The 18,977-nt window shown below is 39.0% G+C and overlaps 1 protein-coding gene across 2 annotated transcripts in view; it reads right to left on the bottom strand.

The window, feature by feature from the left end:
- Positions 1 to 18,977, bottom strand: part of PHACTR1 (phosphatase and actin regulator 1) — a 134,658-nt gene that overhangs the window by 26,706 nt on the left and 88,975 nt on the right. The window contains exons 4-6 of one of the 2 annotated variants that reach the window (XM_063298900.1): positions 15,707 to 15,874; positions 13,358 to 13,564; positions 6,700 to 7,024 (exon numbers count right to left, since the gene is read on the bottom strand). In XM_063298900.1, coding sequence (XP_063154970.1) covers positions 6,700 to 7,024; positions 13,358 to 13,564; positions 15,707 to 15,874 — 700 coding nt within the window. The remainder of the gene's footprint in view (positions 1 to 6,699; positions 7,025 to 13,357; positions 13,565 to 15,706; positions 15,875 to 18,977) is intronic. The other variant, XM_063298898.1, reaches the window with a different exon arrangement.

The following is an 18,977-nucleotide window of genomic DNA, read 5'->3' as shown; positions in this document are numbered from 1 at the left end:
TAAAATTGCACTGTGATTTAATATGAGTTGGGAAAAGTTACCTGAGAAGAATCAGCTACACTGTTAGTATTACCAACTTATGAATAAATATATAGATTAGAAATAGGCCGTCTGGTGTCCTCCAGATCTTAATAGGCTACCAAGCCTTTCCTACTGTTTATGAGGGACAACAAGTTCCTTATCCCTGATATAAAGAAATAAGCATACATGTCAATAAGAAGTGCATAAGCCTTTGGAAATCTGCCCGAAGGGACAAAACTCTTCTATGAGTTACAATGTTGGCCTCACACAATAGACATCACGCCCCCCACCCCTGTGATTGGTCTTTAAGTGCTATGCCTTATACTGCACTAGTATAAATATATTTTGCCTTTTTCCAGAGAACTCTTGTATGCATAAAATATTTTGAATAAATCCAACAAAATAAGCATTTAAAAATACATGCCCTACCATTAACTAAAAAGTAGCCAAGTGGGCAAAAAGGCAAAGTTTTTAGACATCTTCATTCTACCACATGGGTTGCTTGGTCTGCTTTTGGTTAGAGTAATGGCGTTTATTAGATCATTTCATGCCTGTATTTCCAAGTGAAGGGTACACAAATATGCAGTTTGCAGGCAACTTGCCAAATTCCTGCCTTCTATCTCCTATATCCATTTTTAAAAATTGTATTACTTCCATATGTAAAGAAATAAGCTAAAGCTGCTTGAGAAAGTTTCTGCACTATTAAAGATGCTATCAGATTGAAATTTTTAATCCTTTGGTCCCATTTATTATATGTATGCACTGAAATCATATAGAAATATATATGATTGCTTAGGCTTCATCTCTTCACTGTCTTCAGCAGACTTACACCATTGCTTTGTGCTGACATATATCTTTATATGGTTGACATTGATGTAGACATGTACGGGTTCAAGAAATCTCAATAAATGCATGTTGCAACCAATTTTGCAATCCTTCTTTTGGGATTAATTTTTCCTTTTAGACCAGCAAGACTGTAAATGGCGATGCTGTCAAAAACACCCACAAGAGACACTGCTTGGCATAACTGACCTCTTAAAATAAACACATCTCTTTTGAAAATCTACCCTAATCTCCTCAGAGACAAGCATGTTTGCCAAAACAAAACAAAAGAAATTTAAAATGCATCAAGACATGTCAGTTTTGCAGATGTTTTGTCCGCATGTATTATGAAAAGGGCAACTGCTTTTTCAGACGAAAACTGCCATCAGCTGCTTAATCTCCCAAGGATAAAGTTAACAGATATCATTCTGACAGAGATGGTAACTGAATAATTGGCCTATTATTTTGATACCCAAGTTTTCTGCTCTGGGATTATGGGAAATAGACATGTGCCACTTTTGTACTACTTTCCTATCCTTCAGCATCTCCCTGAATTCCCAATTTATGAATTATTAGCAGAGCAACATGCAAGTTTACTCAGAACTAAAGGAGTATGTTGGATTTAACCTAACCTTGAACAAAGCATATTGTTTCATACTGAAGAAAAGTAAGGTGAAGTAGAATCCCTACAAAATTAACCCAAACCAAATGGAAACTTTTGTAAATTTGAAAGGTAGATGCCTAGGTATACCTAAAAGCCACTTTCCATTTTTCCATAAAATGCAGGCTATAAAAATTCAATTCCAAAATTCCAAAAAAAATCCATAAAATTCAATTTTTCCACAAAATGTAGGCTAGGGAGAAGAGTGGAGTGGTATGGTCTGAAAATGCCATCTTCTAATTACAGGGCAAGTTCATCAGCAGGGACTTCAGATGCTCTCCTGGAATTGTATAGTCCTGCAAAGGTAAAGGTTTCTCAGATAGCATGCTGGCAATTATAGCAGGGTCCCCCAACTTGTCCCAATCTGCTTGCTCACTTATCCCAACTTTCTCACCTTAATGTAGAATGCAGGCCCAATCATCAGGGCTTTGGAAATAGCCTTCGCCTATAATAAACTCGGATACGAAATGACCATTGCAGTAATTAGTTTATTCTGAATGTCCATTAGAACTTATTGCAAGAATTTAGGAGCATCCTATAGAACAAAATAAAGGTCTTTCCAATGATGTAATTTAATTTTGTCTACCACCACCCACCTTATCAAGCCATTTGCCTCTATTTCTCTGAATGGTTTATTTTGAAAATCAGTACTGTTCCATCTAAGCCCCTGAGAAGGTCCTCTGGAAAGAAGCAGGAAGCAATATTGCCTCCCACTTATGAGTCTGCCAACAAGTAATAGGACTGTTAGTATGACTCTAGATGGTTCGCTGTATTTGAAAGATGAATCTAATTTTCATGGCTATATCCCAACTATTTGGAATCTATCAAGACATCAAGAATTCCTAGACTGGGGGCCCCTCACTAATGCACTGGTCACCTGGTGACTTGACTACTGCAACATACTCTACATGGGGATGCCCTTGAAGACCACCTGGAAGCTTCAGCTGGTTCAGAATGTAGTGGCCTGAGCAGTCGTGGTCATGCCTCAGTATGCCCATGTAACACCTCTGCTTTGCAAACTGCACTGGTTGCTGGTTTGCTGCTAGGTTCAATTCAAGATCCTGGTAATTACCTACTTATAAAGCCCTACATGGCCTAGGCCTGATTACTTGAGTGACCACCTGTCTTCCCCAGCCGACTCAATCCAGAGGGTTGGTGCGTTCTGGGTTCCTTCCATTAAAGACTGCCATCTAGTGGGACTCCAGAAGCAAGTCTTCTCTATTGCAGCACCTGCCCTCTAGAATGAAGTGCTCCTCGAGACCCAGGTGATCCCTCCCCGGCTGGTGTTTTGGAGGGCCTTGAGGACCTGGCTCTTCACCCAGGCTTTTGGCAAGGGTGAGCGAAGTTCCCTTCTGTGCACTGTGGATTTGCTTCTTGTTTTTGCATGGGGACTTCCTAAAAGAAATATCACATCATTTTGGAAGGAGAAATACATGTCTGATTTTCAGCAATAGATTGTTGATACATTTTGTTTGCCAGCTTTGAATTATGTGTGTGTGTGTGTGGGGGGGATTTTTGTAGTTAATTGTTTTATTGTATTATAAGATGCAAACATTATAGAATTCAGATATTAGCTAGGTACAGCAGTATTTGTACACTATAAATTAATCATCGTTGACACTATAATAATTTAGATGTTAAACCTTTAAAGATATGACAGAAAGAAGTTTAAATCAATGTTAACTATACTTCTGAGATATTAATGAACATAAGGTTGTTTAATTGTACAATTAAAGCTAGGTGTGACATTGATAGACTATTGTGAAATGCATTTAATTATTTTGTGATATATTAAGGATTTCTATCTTTAGCTTCATACTCAATACTGAGATCTCCACTCTATTACTTGTTATTATTTACGAATGTTAAAAAGAGGGGGGAAAAAAAGAAAATAGAGAAGGGGTAAAAAAAGGAAAAAAATTAAAAAGCTGCTTGGAAACCATACTGTGATGGTATTTCCCTTGATGCATGATGTATTATATATATGGAAGCCAGGGTTTTTAAATGCACTTGTACCTTGCTGAATTAAAACTAGTTTTCTTTCTCCAAGTGTGGCTGGTCAGATGCTTATGGGATGTTTACAGAAGAGAGGTATATAGAGTTATTAATTCACAGGCTCTTTCCTATGTTTATGAAAGTTAATTGATGCAGGAAGAAGAGGAAGTATTAATAATTTTAAAAAGATTGTGAAAGACTGCATAAGAAAGCCAAGACTGTCCAAATTCAAAAGAAATCCATTGGTGGCTACTAAATTAATAACAGGCAAGTCCTAGCCAGAATGACCAGTGTTTAAGGATGCAGGGAACATGTAGATGCCCATATTTAGTAAACCTCCAATTGAATTTGACTCTTGGTGACTTCATGGACACATCTGTATAATTTTCTCAACAACAATATGAAAATAGCTTGTTATTCCCTTGTTCTGAGAAGTTTTTTCAACTTTCCACTCTAACTCACAGCGGTCATCTACTGCCTCTCATCCAAGCAATACCAAGTCTGACCCTACTTAGCTATTGGCAACAACCCATTTGTCTAGCTGCCACCACCAAGCTTTGTTGTGATTTAACAGCAAAATAAAAGATTGAACTCATAACTAGGACATCACCTCTCACTTCTGCTACCATGAAGGTTTTAGGTAAGCCACTTTTATCCATCTAAGGCTGCAATTCCTATAAAGCCCCATCAAATTCAGTGAGAATTACCTCTTAGTAGCCAGAGACTGACTGGCAGTGCCAGTCTCTTATCAGTAAAGCAAGAAAAAAAAATCCTGCAACAGGGCTGTTGTAAGGATCACAGAAATTATGCATAAGAAAAACTATTCTACAGCATAGCATACATTTTCACTATTATTATCTTTGTGCAAACAAGCAAATACATATTTAAATATTTAAATCTGAATGAAAGGATTATCTCTGAACCTGCACTTTGTTCTTTTTTTTTGTACAGTTGTGGGGTTAGGATCAGATTGGGGTAAAGTAAATTGTGTATGAACACAATAACATGTTTTTGTTATGCAAATAGTAGACAAGATGAAACTTGAACAGCCTCCAGTTTCTCTTGAAATTCAAATAGCATTTTTATGTAGATCATGTTGTACGGAGGAGAGGGAGAGAGAGTGTATTAAATTTTCTCATTACACTGTGCACAATTGCAAGGATAAGTAGGTTTCCCTTTGGCTCCTGGTTCTCAGACAGCACTGAGAGTGCTCAGTATTCTCTGGCATATTTCTTTCATGGGGACCACTAATTACTCTGTATTCTCTGCTTCCGTCTTTTCAAAGAGTTGCCATCTGATTGAATCTTGTCTAATTAATGTCTTTTCTAAGCTGAGGGTACATAAGTGTAATGAAATACGATTCCAGTCTCATAACAATTTATGATTACTAAGAAGAACAGGGCTAGTTGGAGCCCTGACATGATGTTTTAAATGAGCTCCATTAAACCCACAGCAGCAAATCTGATGTTTCCCAAGATTCATGACTCTTGGGAAAAAGTGAGCTGCCATATCAACCCCACAGGCCTGTATTTTAGAGAGCTGGGTCTCCACTATAACATTAAGTATTGCTAAAATATACCATCTCATAAGGGAAAAAAAATCCCCAAATACAAATTGCTTATTTATTTGTCACAGTAGTTGCTAATCTGTGCTTCCAGACAACTGATGGGATGCAAGACTGCTGTAGGTAATGTTACAAGCATAATCTTTTCCCTATTGGGAAGTCAACTGCAGATAAATGTACTGAGATGAATATAATAGATATGGAAGAGAGTGTAATACATTGTTACAAATGTATCTGCATTTTAAATTCCCTCTGATGTATAAAATGGGCTGAAAAACACTTTTGATGACAACTGCATGAAGGAAGGGGTTGGGAACAGCTGATTAGTACTCAGTATGGAGCATCTACTAAGACTGCAGTTGACAACAGCAGACTAACTGCAGCAGACCTCCCTTCCATAAATTATAGAGGGATGGTTAGTAAAGCACCTGGCAGCAACTGTGCATAATGAGCCAGGACTATGAAACAGCTCTTCGCCATAAACACACTGTATGGCCCAACCATCCCTCTAATAATTATTTGTTTCTTTTTTTAAAAAAATGAACACTTATATTAAAAATAGCCTGATCTAGCCTAATCTGAATAATGATCATAATAATGATTATGATATTCACAACCACCAACACATAAATATCGGCATACAAAATAAAGGCTGTAAGGGTAATTGTAACAATTTCCTTCATCATCTTAATCAAGTCCGACCCATCAGAATAGATAGCAGCACATTTTTTATAAAAATGAAACCAGCAAATGAAATGAGAAGAAGCAGAAAATATATGATACAGAAGTGATTCTAGTTTGTAACAGTGTCTGTAAATGCATTAGTATCAAACAATTTTAAAGAAGTGTTAGAGAAACTGGTCCCCAAATTACTTTAGCCTCTAAAAAAAGCTATTATCTCAAAGATAATGGAAATCTATCTAATTTGTATATAGTCTACAACATTCAAACTTGTACTTTAAAATAACAAACACAAGCCCTCAATGAATATTTACCTAGAAAAAAGAAATGATGGAGATTATGATAAATGTATCATCATCATTGAGATATAATATAGGAGAATAGAATCTCAATTTTTTGATATATAAATTACATTTACTTCTGTATTAAAAGTAACCATTGGCTATGCTCCAAAAGGTCAATTTCTACCATTCCTGATGGATCACATTCCTTGGTATCTACCTCTAATGGGAGATGATGCTTTCTATCAAGTCAGACCATTGAGCTATCTAGCCCAGCATTGTCAGTGCTGATTGAGAGCAACTCTTCAAGACTCCATGCAGGTGTTTTTCAGCCCTATCTGCATTCCAGTGCTCAGGGTGCTGCATCTTTGCATTATGGATGCTCCCAGTGCAAAGAATGATCTGCACTGATGGTCAGGTTACCAGAAAGGAGGCAAGGTCAAACCTGTGAATTTTGAAAAGACTCAGCCCTTCTGTAAGTAAACAATTTGGGCTCATAAGAAGAGCCTTGTTGGATTTGACCAGAACCCTACCTAGTTCAGCACCCTGTCTTCTGTGGTGACAAGCCAGTATCTGGAAACCATCCTGCTCACAAGAGATTGGGGTTTGTTAGTCAGGTTGTTTCTCTTACACGAGCTTTCTCATGATGCACAGAGTTGGGATGGTGGAGTTACCTTTCTAGCCGCTGCATGGTCATGGTCAGTGTTTTGTTCAATTCCTCGATCATGCGACATCCTGAAGGGTGCATGGGTAACGTGCTGGATCCAGAAGGCAAGTGTGGGCTGTGGCTGCCGTACTGATGCTGGTGTGCTGCTAACTGTGATGGTAGGACCGTGTGATGATGCGAAGTCAATGGTTGCTGGGAGTTCTTCTGTGTGGAATAGGATGTGAGGGAGAGGTCGGGTCCCACTAAAGGCATGCAAATCATGACTTTCTTTGGAGGTAGCGGAGGCGATAGTTTGACTGGCATACAAGGCAGCTTCATTGGAGCACCAGGATCTTAAAAAAAAAGTTTGAGAAACAGTTATGAGCAAAGGTGGAAAAAAGCACTTGGATTCTCTCCACAGCTATTGACCCATCCTACATTGAATGCCTTTTTTCTCATGCTCTTCTCATGCAGTTGCAGTAGGTATGAGAGATTATCATATACGTCGTGTCATCTTCCTTGTTCCATGTGTATACTTCAATCAAATCTGTATACAGTTCTGAAAGACTTGGTTGAAGCCACTGAATTGCAATTTGTAATAGGGAAGAAAGCAAACGTATTTAAATGCATGAGGGCTAATTGTATTTAGACAATTTATTAGATATCAATTCTATTCTATTTACATTTTTTTTATCTTGGCCCCATTTGTTGGAGTGAGGCCTCAGCTATGCAACTCAGGCACACAGTGGGCTTCAGTCCTCCAGAAGTTGCACATCTCTGATCTATGTTGCTGCAATATTCTCAAACATAATGGATCTCCATTGTTGCAAACATCAACCACATTCTTAAAATCCATATTGATCTGTAAGCAAGCCAATATTGTCTTGTCAATATTTCTGCAAACTATTTTTGAACAGCCAGTGTGATACAACATTACAAAGCTGGATTCAAATCTTCATGCAACCTTAAATCCTATTGGTGGCTAAATACATATTTTCATCTCTGTTTTTTTTTAATACCAAAAAACAGGGATGCTTTATTTATCAAGAATTTTTGTATGTATTAGCATATCCCAATAAACCAAATGTGAGCCAATTTCCTTGGAAGATCAGAATAGATAATTAGGATTGGAGAGGGAGAACAAAAAGCAGAGAAATTTGTTCAAGATTTGCATGGTCTATAGAGCACCCACAGTTTAGCCCTTGCAACAACTGCAGCAGATGACTATATTTGAAAGCATTTAATTATTATGTGAAATCCATGCAATTTGCTGAGAAATTACCTGGAAACATGATTTCATGTTACTGACAGACTGAATTAACAGTATTTTATCTGGGCAATCTACATAGGCACTCAGTTGAAACTTCTAATAAATATGCACCTATAAAGATCATCCGAAGAGACACAGATGCAAAGAGGAATAAACTGGAACAAATCCTATTCTCTTCCTTTCTTTTCATACCACTGGGACATCCTCTTAGCTACTGTTTTTCATATGTTACCTGCGGAAAAGGAGAGGATGATTTTTTTCCCCTGATGCTTGATGCTTGTGAATTTCGTTAAGACCAGAAAAAAGACTTGTGAGTTTTATTAAGGCCAACCTTAGCTTCCTTAAGCTTTGCAAACTAATGAGGAATATCTATAGAAGTTTTGAAAAATAAACAAGAATCCCTTGTTGTCATCAACAATCATGAGGACAGTTATCTGGGGGTATTTGATTTGTCTGTTTGCCAGTTAAAGCAAACCAAAAAATACTAAGGTGCCAATGATCTAATTTACACCCATCTAATTAATGAGACGGTGAAATTGCTAACTAACCTAAGCATAAACTAACAAGTCCATTCCATTCCACCAGCTTCTCAAAACGGCAGAGAAAATTTTGCCTGCATCATATATTTAATTTGTTACTGTTATTATGCTTTGGTTTGTCACTTTTTAAAATACATTCCTGTGCACGTAAGCAAACCAAACCCACTTAGAAAGTGCTGCAGGAATTCATTGGATCTCGAGACTTAATTTTATTGTTGAGTTAAAAAAAAGTAATTTTGCTCCTGGTTACAGCAATTTATACCCTTATTTTATAAACATGCAGTACTGATTTCCTTTCTGTATTTTTCCTTTTTTTCAAAAAGATAACCCAACTAAGCTATCAGGAGATAGTAGTCTGTTGATTAAGAGTCCAATGTTTTGCCAATGATTTTAATTTATGTTTTCTTGATGGTTCTGGTAGAAGTGCAGTATTTCATTATCTATTTCCATTTACTCCTTTGTGATACACTAAAAACTCAGTAAGGAACTGAAATTAACAGGAGTTAAAGTAATTGTAATCCAATTGCTTTGGGTTACAATTATGTTATGGTAATAGGATTTCAGTAAAAGACTATCTTCTATAAACTGCTGAGTTTTTTACCTACATGTTTTTTTTAAAAACCTGTAATTTTGTACTAATTATATAAGTATATGATTTTCATGTCTTATCTATAAAACAAAATATTAATATAGATGCATGAGTGAGACGTAAGAAAGAATAAAGTAGAAAAGCACCCAAGAATGGGCCAATGAAATCTACAGCATCAATTACAAATGAGGAGAAAATCAACTGCATTTTAATCTGAATTGATTTAATTCTTAGACAAATTTACAGATTTGAACAGTGCATTTCTGTAAATTTTACCATGCAGGTCTCACCTCAAAAATTGCACAGAATAATAAATAACATACAAATATGCATATTTATATTTTTAAAAAGGAGTGAATTTTTAAGGCATTAAAAAAAGAGTTGATAGATCTAGTCAGTAATAATTGGATGAAATAGATTTCTGAATGAATTTATTCAAAACTGACATGTGCCTTATGCAGACTGATTCTTCTATCTTTAGTTTTAATAAACTGTAAATTTTACTTCTCAAAGATGAGCAAGGATCTGAATTTGAATGTATGGCATTTTCTTTATTTCCCTTGGCTCTTGCAGTTCATTTTTATAGAATTATGGCCCAATTGCTGAAACAAATATTTCTATTTGGTAATCTAAGGGTTTTGCTATAACATGCTAACTGTAACACTGCCATACAACCAGGGCAGAGGGAGATGTTGTATGTAGACCTGTGTGGCCTGATCTGAATCTTTGAGGTTAATCTGCTCTGCTCTGCTGCCTTGGAGAAGGCTGTCTCATCAACAGTGTTACAGGAGTTGACACACTGACTGGCTTCTGTATGCGGAAAGAGGAATACTATTTTAGTCTTTGCCTCAAGCATAAAAATGCCTTAGGCTGCTCCTGCATAAGGAAACATAGCTATGTTCCAACTCATAGATATGAGCATCTTTCAGAACAAAGGTACACAACCAGAGCTGCAGGGCAGTGTGCTGTCTCCACATTTTTTTAAACTGAAATGCATTTTTTAATGTGGCAAAAAGGGAAAAGATATACATGATTAACTATAGCTAATTTTCAATTAAATTTAAAAATAAAGGGAAGTATCTAAATTCTTCAGAAAATTTAGTGTGACTTAACAATGGGAAGAGAAAACCAGAAATTAAATTAAATGAAATAGAAATTATTTTTCTGTTTGATCCAATTAAATATTCACTCTCAAAAAGACAAAACCAACCATTTCTATAACCCCCTCCTTAATTAAATTATATGATAGCTTCTACAAAGCAATAGCACACAGTCCACTACAACTTGCCACTGGTCATGTCTCCTCTAAACAAAAGCATATACACATCTGATGGTGGAAATTTATTTAGAATTGAAATGGTTTACATTGTCATTGTATACATTTTCATTATATGCTTCTCTTAAAATGCAACCCAAATGTGACATTTTCACTTTGGAAAGAAGGATGTGCCAGAACTGACTGCTCATTTCCAGACACTCTGCAAAGCAACATCATCCATAATTGCAGCATGAACCACGTCTTTAAAATGTTTGCTTTTTGATTCTTGCAACCTGATCATAAGCATATTTATTGGGAAATATGAGCTTTGATTTCATCAAGGCCTAAACTAACCTAAATATTCAAATTCAGCCATATATAAACTAATGACTCCATCTCCACCATAGAACATCCTCAGGTGGGAAGGAGCCAGAGAATGGGCAGAAAGTTAGAAAGAGGGTGTTTAACCCTTAAGCAGCATGATGCTTTTCTCAGCAATTATTTCTCCTGCAGGGATATAAGTCCCTTATATCCAAGAACACAAATAGGTGTGAAGCTGCTTGAATGTGAATGGGCAAAGAGTGAGAGGGGAAACTATTTGCTGGAAAGCATCACTTCTTAGAGGAACAAACACCGGGCATAATATTACATACAGCTGTACTCAACAACATGCCCTCTGATTTCCAAATTGTACTAGATTTATATGAATCTTCATTCATTCCACATTATTAAGAACATCTATTCAGTAAAACTAATAATCTGAAGAAAATGATATTAGGGCTGTGATATCTGGACAGAAAAGATTAAAAAAAATATTTCCTTGATGCCACCTAATTATTGTCTGGATGTCTGCAGCCCGCTTATGGCAGGCTTAATTATATAAAGCTTGCTGTATCTTCTAATACCATATATCTCTCTGCTACTGATTTTAAAGTGGCCATCCTTGAACAAAGGATTTTCATAGGGAAGCTCCATCCTGAAACTCTTGAATTACAATTCATCCAGAAATTCAGTTCTATTCATTTGGGTCTAAGTAGAGACATTTAATTTCGTGTTGCACTATATATGATAATTAATTTAGCATTATTGTGAAGTTTTTGTGTTACCACCTACCATGGTTTTTCAAAAGATTGCTGTGCTTATTTTGAATACATTCAAGTTCTAATTAAATTATCCCTGTCTGTACTTTTTGCTTTTCATCTCCCTTTAATCTCACTATTCACAATTTACTATGCCCCATAACCAAGCAAAGGAGAATAAACTATGCATCTGACAACAAGTTGGCTAGGAGGAGGAAGACAAGGAGTTGGGACCTTCAGCTAGATCTTTGGATGATTTCCAATTGATTAAAACAGACAAAGTAAGGATATAAAAGTCAGTTCTCCTAATGTTGCTATTTCAGAAACTATTTCACTCTCACCATCAGCAGCGGTGAGCAGGAATGATCAAGCCTATATTTCCTTATGTCTGCACATTGCAGTTAAATAGTAAAAATCCTTAATTCTGCTTCCAGAATTCAAAATATAAGATCTCTAGTATCTCATGCATCGCACTGCATTTCACAAGCAAAAGAACTGGTTAGAAAAAAGACTTTCCAACACAGGATGAGTCACATAAACTATGACTTTAGGGTTAGGGTTAGCACCCTAACCTGCTATCATTATTCCCTAAACCATAGAAGCAGTTTGGTGGCAAATCATGATTATCTCCACTTCTTCTGACTTGAAATACTAAGAAAAAGTGAAAATCACTGCTGTACAGACCTACTGAGAGTTTTGCAGCAACAACAATCCCATCTTCCCACTCTGTACAAAAGAGTATCAGTTTTATCTCTAAGTCACTTTGTCTAGACTACCAAAAAACTGTAAGGCCATAAAGCTAGTATGTCCCTTATAAGACTTGAAACTCCAGAACCAGGAAATAAGCCACAAAGTCCTCCTCATTGAATGAACCCATGCAGAAATGAGCTTTGTAGTGTTTTCATATATAATATACTGAAATAATAGCTGGAATAAGATCAGCTCAGCTCTCCCATAATACTGTAGAAGCAGAGAAGTTTGGTGAGGATTTCTAGCTGGCCTAGAAACCTCAAGGGGAGAAAATGGGCTGTTCAGAAAAGGAGATGTGGAAGTTCCCAATTGAAGCCAGGTTTAAAAGGGTCCAAAACTCATTTAATCAGGCCACATGACTTTGCCTTCCCAGCTCAGAGAGTTCTGGAGCCTGATCACTCTTCCAGTAGAACTGGAGCAGAAGACCTATTTGCTATAGGGCAAGTGAGCAACCAACCCAGTAATTAGAAAGCAAAGTCTATAGTACAGAAATATGTGAAGAAAGGCAACAGTATGAAATAAACGTATATAATAGGATGGGAACAGATTAGATCAGTGTTTCTCAACCTTGGCAACTTTCAGATGTGTGGACTTCAATCCCCAGAATTCCCCAATTCCACATCTAAAAGTTGCCAAGGTTGAGAAACACTGGATTAGATGAATGGCGGAAGAGATAAAGAACAAATAAAGACAAGCAATGGTGAGTTCCCCTACTGACACATAAATACAAAGGAATCAAATCTAAAAGAGAATATTATTAATATTAATGTTTTACAAGACCAGTTGGTGTAGGTGAAACAACTACATAGCAAAAAACCACATATGAGTGAGATTTAAGCTCTTTTAATAGTTATTTATTTCCCGTGGGCCATAATGGGAACTACACTTTCATAAGCCAAACCCATGATTTTTTGGAAGAAGCTGGAGGAATCATAGAGACATAAAAATGACATATGTTTGAAATAGACTCCAGCTATCAAATTATAGGTGAAAAATTTTCTTCTATGCTCTGTAAGAGTCTGAAAGCCTCACCTTCTCATGTATTTGCAAATTGGTACACAGGTATTTTAATGAAAGATGCAAAACAGCATAAAGGTCTACATGACAATGTCATGGAGAAAATACGTTTTGTCCAGAGACATGGGGAAAAGTGCATTTTTCAGGGGAAGGCAGCACAAACCAAACAGGAACATTTACTTACCAGCTAAATGGTTGGCAATCTTGGCAATGGGCTTAGGAGGCAGGGCAGGGGGCTGTTTGAGGAGGGAGAGCTGCTTCACTGGGGTGTCCTCATGGTCTCCAGAGAAAGCAGCAGATTTTTTAGGGGGGAGTAGCGAGACTGGTTTAGATGTAGGTTCTTGAGGGAGGTGGATTCCAGATTCACTGGACGTGGGACTCTCTTCAGACACTGGAGGACACAACCACAGCACAGACGCAACAAAGTTACAAGCAAAGCAGTAGCAGAAAGACAAAGGCGGCAGAGCAATGCAGATTTAAAAATGTAATTAGCCATAATTTACTCAGACAGAGTACAAAGAAAAGAGGGAGGAAGAAGAAGAGAAAAAGTCTCTGGATAAAGAGAGAGAAAAATTCTGGTGCTTTTACCATAGACCTACCACTAGTGCTTCCCTCACTAGCAAGGATCTAGGGACTAACTCACAGGCCTTTTTTGCTTGGCTTGTCCTACTGAAGTTAACTGGACAGCAATAGCACTAATGCATCACCTTTAGAATCCTAACAGGACCTTCAAGATTCCTTTTTCCAGAGTCCATGGGTTATTCAGGATATAATAACTCTTTACAGAAATATTTAACAAGCTTTTAAGATTGAGGTCTTTCCCACTGACCAGTCTTCCAAGGTACCCTGTACATTGCAAAGGATTTTGAGACATATTGTTAGATACATTCACTTGTCCTCAAAGGTTGGAGAGCACGCCTAGAATACTTCCCTCATGGCTGCACATCCCACAGAAAGACAGGTAGAAGTGCAGAAGTTTCAAAAAAGGATACTTGCTATGATTGTTCTTCAGTGAATCTGGATAAAAGTAGCTAGATTTTTAAAATATCTTGTCTATCAATCATCTCTCTCTCTCTCTCTCTCTCTCTCTCTCTCTTTCTGTCTCTCATTTCTCTTTTCCAGCTCAGGACAGCATTAATATGCTGAGAGAGTCATTGCTTTTTGATTCAGCTGTATAACTCAAGCTGTAGAACTGTTGCCAAGGACCAGCATGCCTTTCCAAGTTATTATAAACATTACTTTAATAAGAATAAACACCACTGAATTTGAAAACAACCTAATTTGCCCTTTGTTTCATAAACACATCAAATCCTCTTTTCACTACATGGTGCTTTGTCACTTCCATATATTGAGGGGGAGAGGAAATCTGATAATTCCTCATTGACAACAAAAGCTAAAACTGTGGGCTTGTTCATGAATGTGCCCACTTTTTTTTTTGCAGGAATTCTTCCAGCATGAAACAAGTTTACTGTACTGAAACTAGATCAAAGGAAAGACAACATTAAGGTACTAGTATAGAAACATGCCTACTGGGTCAGACTGACATTCCATATATTTCTGATGTCTATGGAAAGTCTACCAGCCAATCTTAAAGACAATAACCCTTCCCTGTTTTGCTATGCTCTGCTTCTTGCAAATGTGGAGACTCCATACTGTATAGCTGTCACACTAAGAAACACTGATGTCATTTCTTTCTATGCATATGCTTAATTCCTTTTACAGCTTTCTAATTGAGTGGTCAGCACTACATCCAACCACAGCGGATTCTACAAATTAGACATTGGAAAAAGAAATGATTGGTGTACTCTTACAGTTTTCCCCACCCGGATCAAATCCAGAAGCATTTGGAGCTCAGCTCCCAGAACTGTTGCCCCAGAATAAAAAGAGAGCACAAGGTTATCTGTTTAGCCATCTTATTTTTTTCTTAAACTAAAAATCTTTGTGTGTGGGTGGGTGTGTTGGGGGAATTCTATTCATCTTATCATTCTGATAGTAAGCAGTTATTTTGAATTTAATTGATATAAATATATGCAACCATTAAAACAAAAGTAATAATACTGTTTTCGCAAGTTAGTTCAGTAAAGAATAATGTCATCTACTGTACAAACCAACCCAATGACATTGGCAACCTACCAAGCTTTAATCCTTCATGTTTATTAACTATATTAAAGACTGGCAGTTTACATTCATTCAGATAGGATATAATCCATAATTATATCAGTCTATCAGTACTAATGCATTAAGGAAATCACTACATTATTTATTTTGGAGAGCCAGTTTAGTGTGGTGGTTAAAGGCACTGGGCCAGGAACCAGGAGAGTTCTAGTCCTGCCTTAGGCATGAAGCCAGATGGGTGACTTTGGGCCAGTCACTCTCTCACCCTAGGAAGGAGGCAATGGCAAGCCACTTCTGGAAACTATTGCTGAGAGAACTGCTTGTCCATGTAGTCACCAAGAGTCAAGACTGACTCAAAGGCACTCCCCAAAGAAGTTCTTTATATGTTATGTGGCTCGTTATGGAATTGAAAGGCTACCTGTTCCATCCATGATCTCTGGATTTGGGAGTACTTCGTAAGTACAGGAATCCCCAGATACTGAACATGGCTCCAGTTCAGATAGGGCTGGCAGTGATACTTGGCTGGAACTCAAAGCCTGTCCATTCTCCAGTGATCCCTCTTCATTCTGTATGGGAAGCTCCCCATCTAAAAGAAAGCACAATAGTATGAGATAAACAAGATAACTCCAATATAAAAATCAATGCTTTTTAATAAAGAGGTTGACAGGAAAACATGATTTTTCCTTCTCTCTTGTGCCTCATTTATTTTAACTGCAAACAATACATTTCAGAGAAAAAAAAAAACAGAACAGAATCAACCCAGGTGTCCAAATATATCTTGGCTAATACAAATTTCTTTACTTCAGATATATTTGTAAAAATGGTATCAGGTTGTTGGGACATTATAACACAATGAAAGAAAGAGACTAGAACAGGATTGTTCAAAGTCTAGCTGGCACTGAGCTTCTTGGAGCAAGCAGCTAGGGCAAATTTCCCTCCACCCACCCCCCAAGCAGGCCAAGCTCTTGTTTCAGGTTCTGAGCACAATACTGGACCCACTCAAACCCTTCTGCACAGTCCTTTCTGGATTGGAATAGGGTGATCTCCAATTTCGAAGTTTTGGCACATCTCCTGCAGATCATCTCAGTTGGCACACCAGAACAGAATGTTTTGGACAGCTCTATTTGCTGGTCACTTTCTGAATAATATGGAAGTACCTTGTAATGTAATTAAGAACCTCTTGAAAATATGCCATCTAATTTACGTATTTGTTTCTATAGCAGGTTTATATGCTGCCTAATCCCACCGGCTCTAGATGTGTTACAAAAATAGAATCAGATAATACAATAATATCTGAGTGAAAAATATATTTTGAGCCCTATTGTAATCCACTGATTGTTGATGCTAAGTATATCCATGGTGGGATCTCTAAAAGGTTGTCATGTTCATCGTTCCAATGTTACTGCTGCATCGTAACGTTTCGCATGTCATTTGGCTGATGCGTGTTTCGGTTGGGAGGGGAGGAGGATTCTGTCTCATGGGATTGTTATCTGTTTGCAGCTGGTTTGAAATGTGTTTGGGTTATCTCGTGTATTCAAGGTTTCTTTCCCAGGACATCAGCAGAAATGGTTACCAGCACCTGGGGGGGGGGGAGTTTGAAACGGCAGGGTGAGGGGAGGGATTACGTTTGTGCCGAGGGTTTTTAGTTTGTATTTGGCATGCTTTTGCTCATTCTCAGCTTTCTCTGTATTTGTATACTATTCTTTAATAAATCAGATATCATTAAGTTCTGCTTGTGAGTCTGAGTCTATTAGTGTAGGCAATCCTTACATAAAGCTGAGAATCCAAAAAAAAATTTACCGTTAGCCCCTTTCCAGATTTATTTTGTGAGGGAGAAGTGCTAGCGATGAGCAAACCAAATCCCCAAACTGCGGAAAGCGAGGAATCGAGCGAGGGGGAACCCGACTCCACGGTGATAAGAACAGAGAGGGTCCCTACTCAGGAGCTCTTGGAAATTCAGGAGATGTCGAGCTCCAGCCTGGGAGAAGAGGAGGTTGGAGGTAAAAGAGCCCCTGAACTGACTGGCGAGTCACCAGGCGAGCTGATCACCTGGGATGAAACACAGGGACCCCTACCAGGGACGTCCAAAACGTCTTGGAAGCAGCGATACCCGATGTCCCCAACCGTGGTGAGGCAGAGGGAAAGGAGGATTCCCAAACCCCTGACCGTATAAGACTGGTGGAGACCAAATTGGAGTCAATAGAATTCATGCTTCAGAAAATATCAATGGACTGGGGTCCTCGGGAGAGGAGGAGAGGGGAGTCTAGTAATAGGCATTCGTCCCCTTCTTCGCCCCCCCTTCTTTGGAGGAAAGGAGTAGGACCTGGCACAGAGAGGAGGCAAGGGCGCCGAGGGTGCAAATTTCAAAGTCCCCTCCTCGAGAGCGGAGATCCCTGGGAGCTAAAAGAAAGTCCGACCGCCCAGATGTGGTGAAGGGACTGCCCGGAGTGGGGGTTAAAGACTTTACAGTTAAATTTGATGGAGATCCAACTAAGTTGTCATTCTTCCTTACTAATGCAAGGAGTTATATGGATGAATGGGGACCGTATTTTTGTTCAGAAAGAGCCAAGGTTAATGCCATTGCCACTAAGCTGAAGGGGCGGGCTGCCGATTGGTTTGTGCAGTTATGTCAATCGGATGCTCCTGAGCTGGAGGAGTTTGAAGAATTCCTGTGGGCATTAAAGTTACACTTTGAAGACCCGTTAGCTAAAGAAAGGGCAAAATGGGCGCTGAGGGAGCTTAGCCAGGGGCCACGATCTGTAGTGGACTATGCTCTGGAATTTAAGGCTCTGGCTGGGAAGGTTGAGGATTGGTCCCAGTCTACCTATTTAAGGACAGTCTGAACACGGAGGTCCTGAGGTGGTTGCTGGGTAGGGACGACCCAGATACCCTGTATGAATGGATACATTTGGCAGGGAAGGCTGAACATGCCCATGAGACCTTCGCTCATCAGAGACATTCCGGGCTCAGCAAGGGTTCCCGCCTTGCTGCGCCTACTGGAAAGTCTGGTCAACGTGCCTGGGAGGAGGAGAGGGAGCACCGTTATGCGAAAGGGCAGTGCCTCCGATGTGGAAAGGAGGGTCACCAAGCGGCGGCGTGCCCGAAGGGCAAGACTGATGATTGTTCGGGGAAGCCGGCGGGGAAATCACCCTCCCTACCCAGGAAAATGAAGGCAGCCAAGGCAGAAACTGAAGTGGAGGAGATTCCTTACTTCGGGTGCGAGGGGGAGCCCGATCTACACCAGCCGGTGGGAAACGCCAGCCACCTGCTCTAAAAAGCGCCTGTGGGCAGGTGGTGGAGGACGGGCGTGAAGATGTTTCGGTGAGTGCCAACTGTCCCATGCTGAACGTGAAAGTGAAGTTAGGCTCCTGCACAAGGACCGTTGAAGTTTGGGCACTGATCGATTCGGGGTGTTCGCGTTGCTTGATGCACCCTGATGTGGTGGCTGCTCTGGAGTTACCCAGCTTTCCACTGCAGCGTCCCATGATTTTCACCCAGCTGGATGGTTCTACTGCGGGAGGGAAACTGGTCACCCATTTCACGGGAATGGTGGCGTTACAATTGGGCAGCCACTGTGAGGGGCTGCAGTTTGTGGTGGCGCCTGTGGGGCATCCCCTAGTCATTCTGGGGATTCCTTGGTTGGTCCAACAAAACCCCTATATAAATTGGGTGCACAGGACTTTGACTTT

This window comes from Candoia aspera, chromosome 3 (genome assembly GCF_035149785.1).
Source record: "Candoia aspera isolate rCanAsp1 chromosome 3, rCanAsp1.hap2, whole genome shotgun sequence".
NCBI lineage: Eukaryota > Metazoa > Chordata > Lepidosauria > Squamata > Boidae > Candoia > Candoia aspera.
Note: the sequence above shows the minus strand (reverse complement) of the source record. Positions and strands in the feature narration are given on the sequence as shown.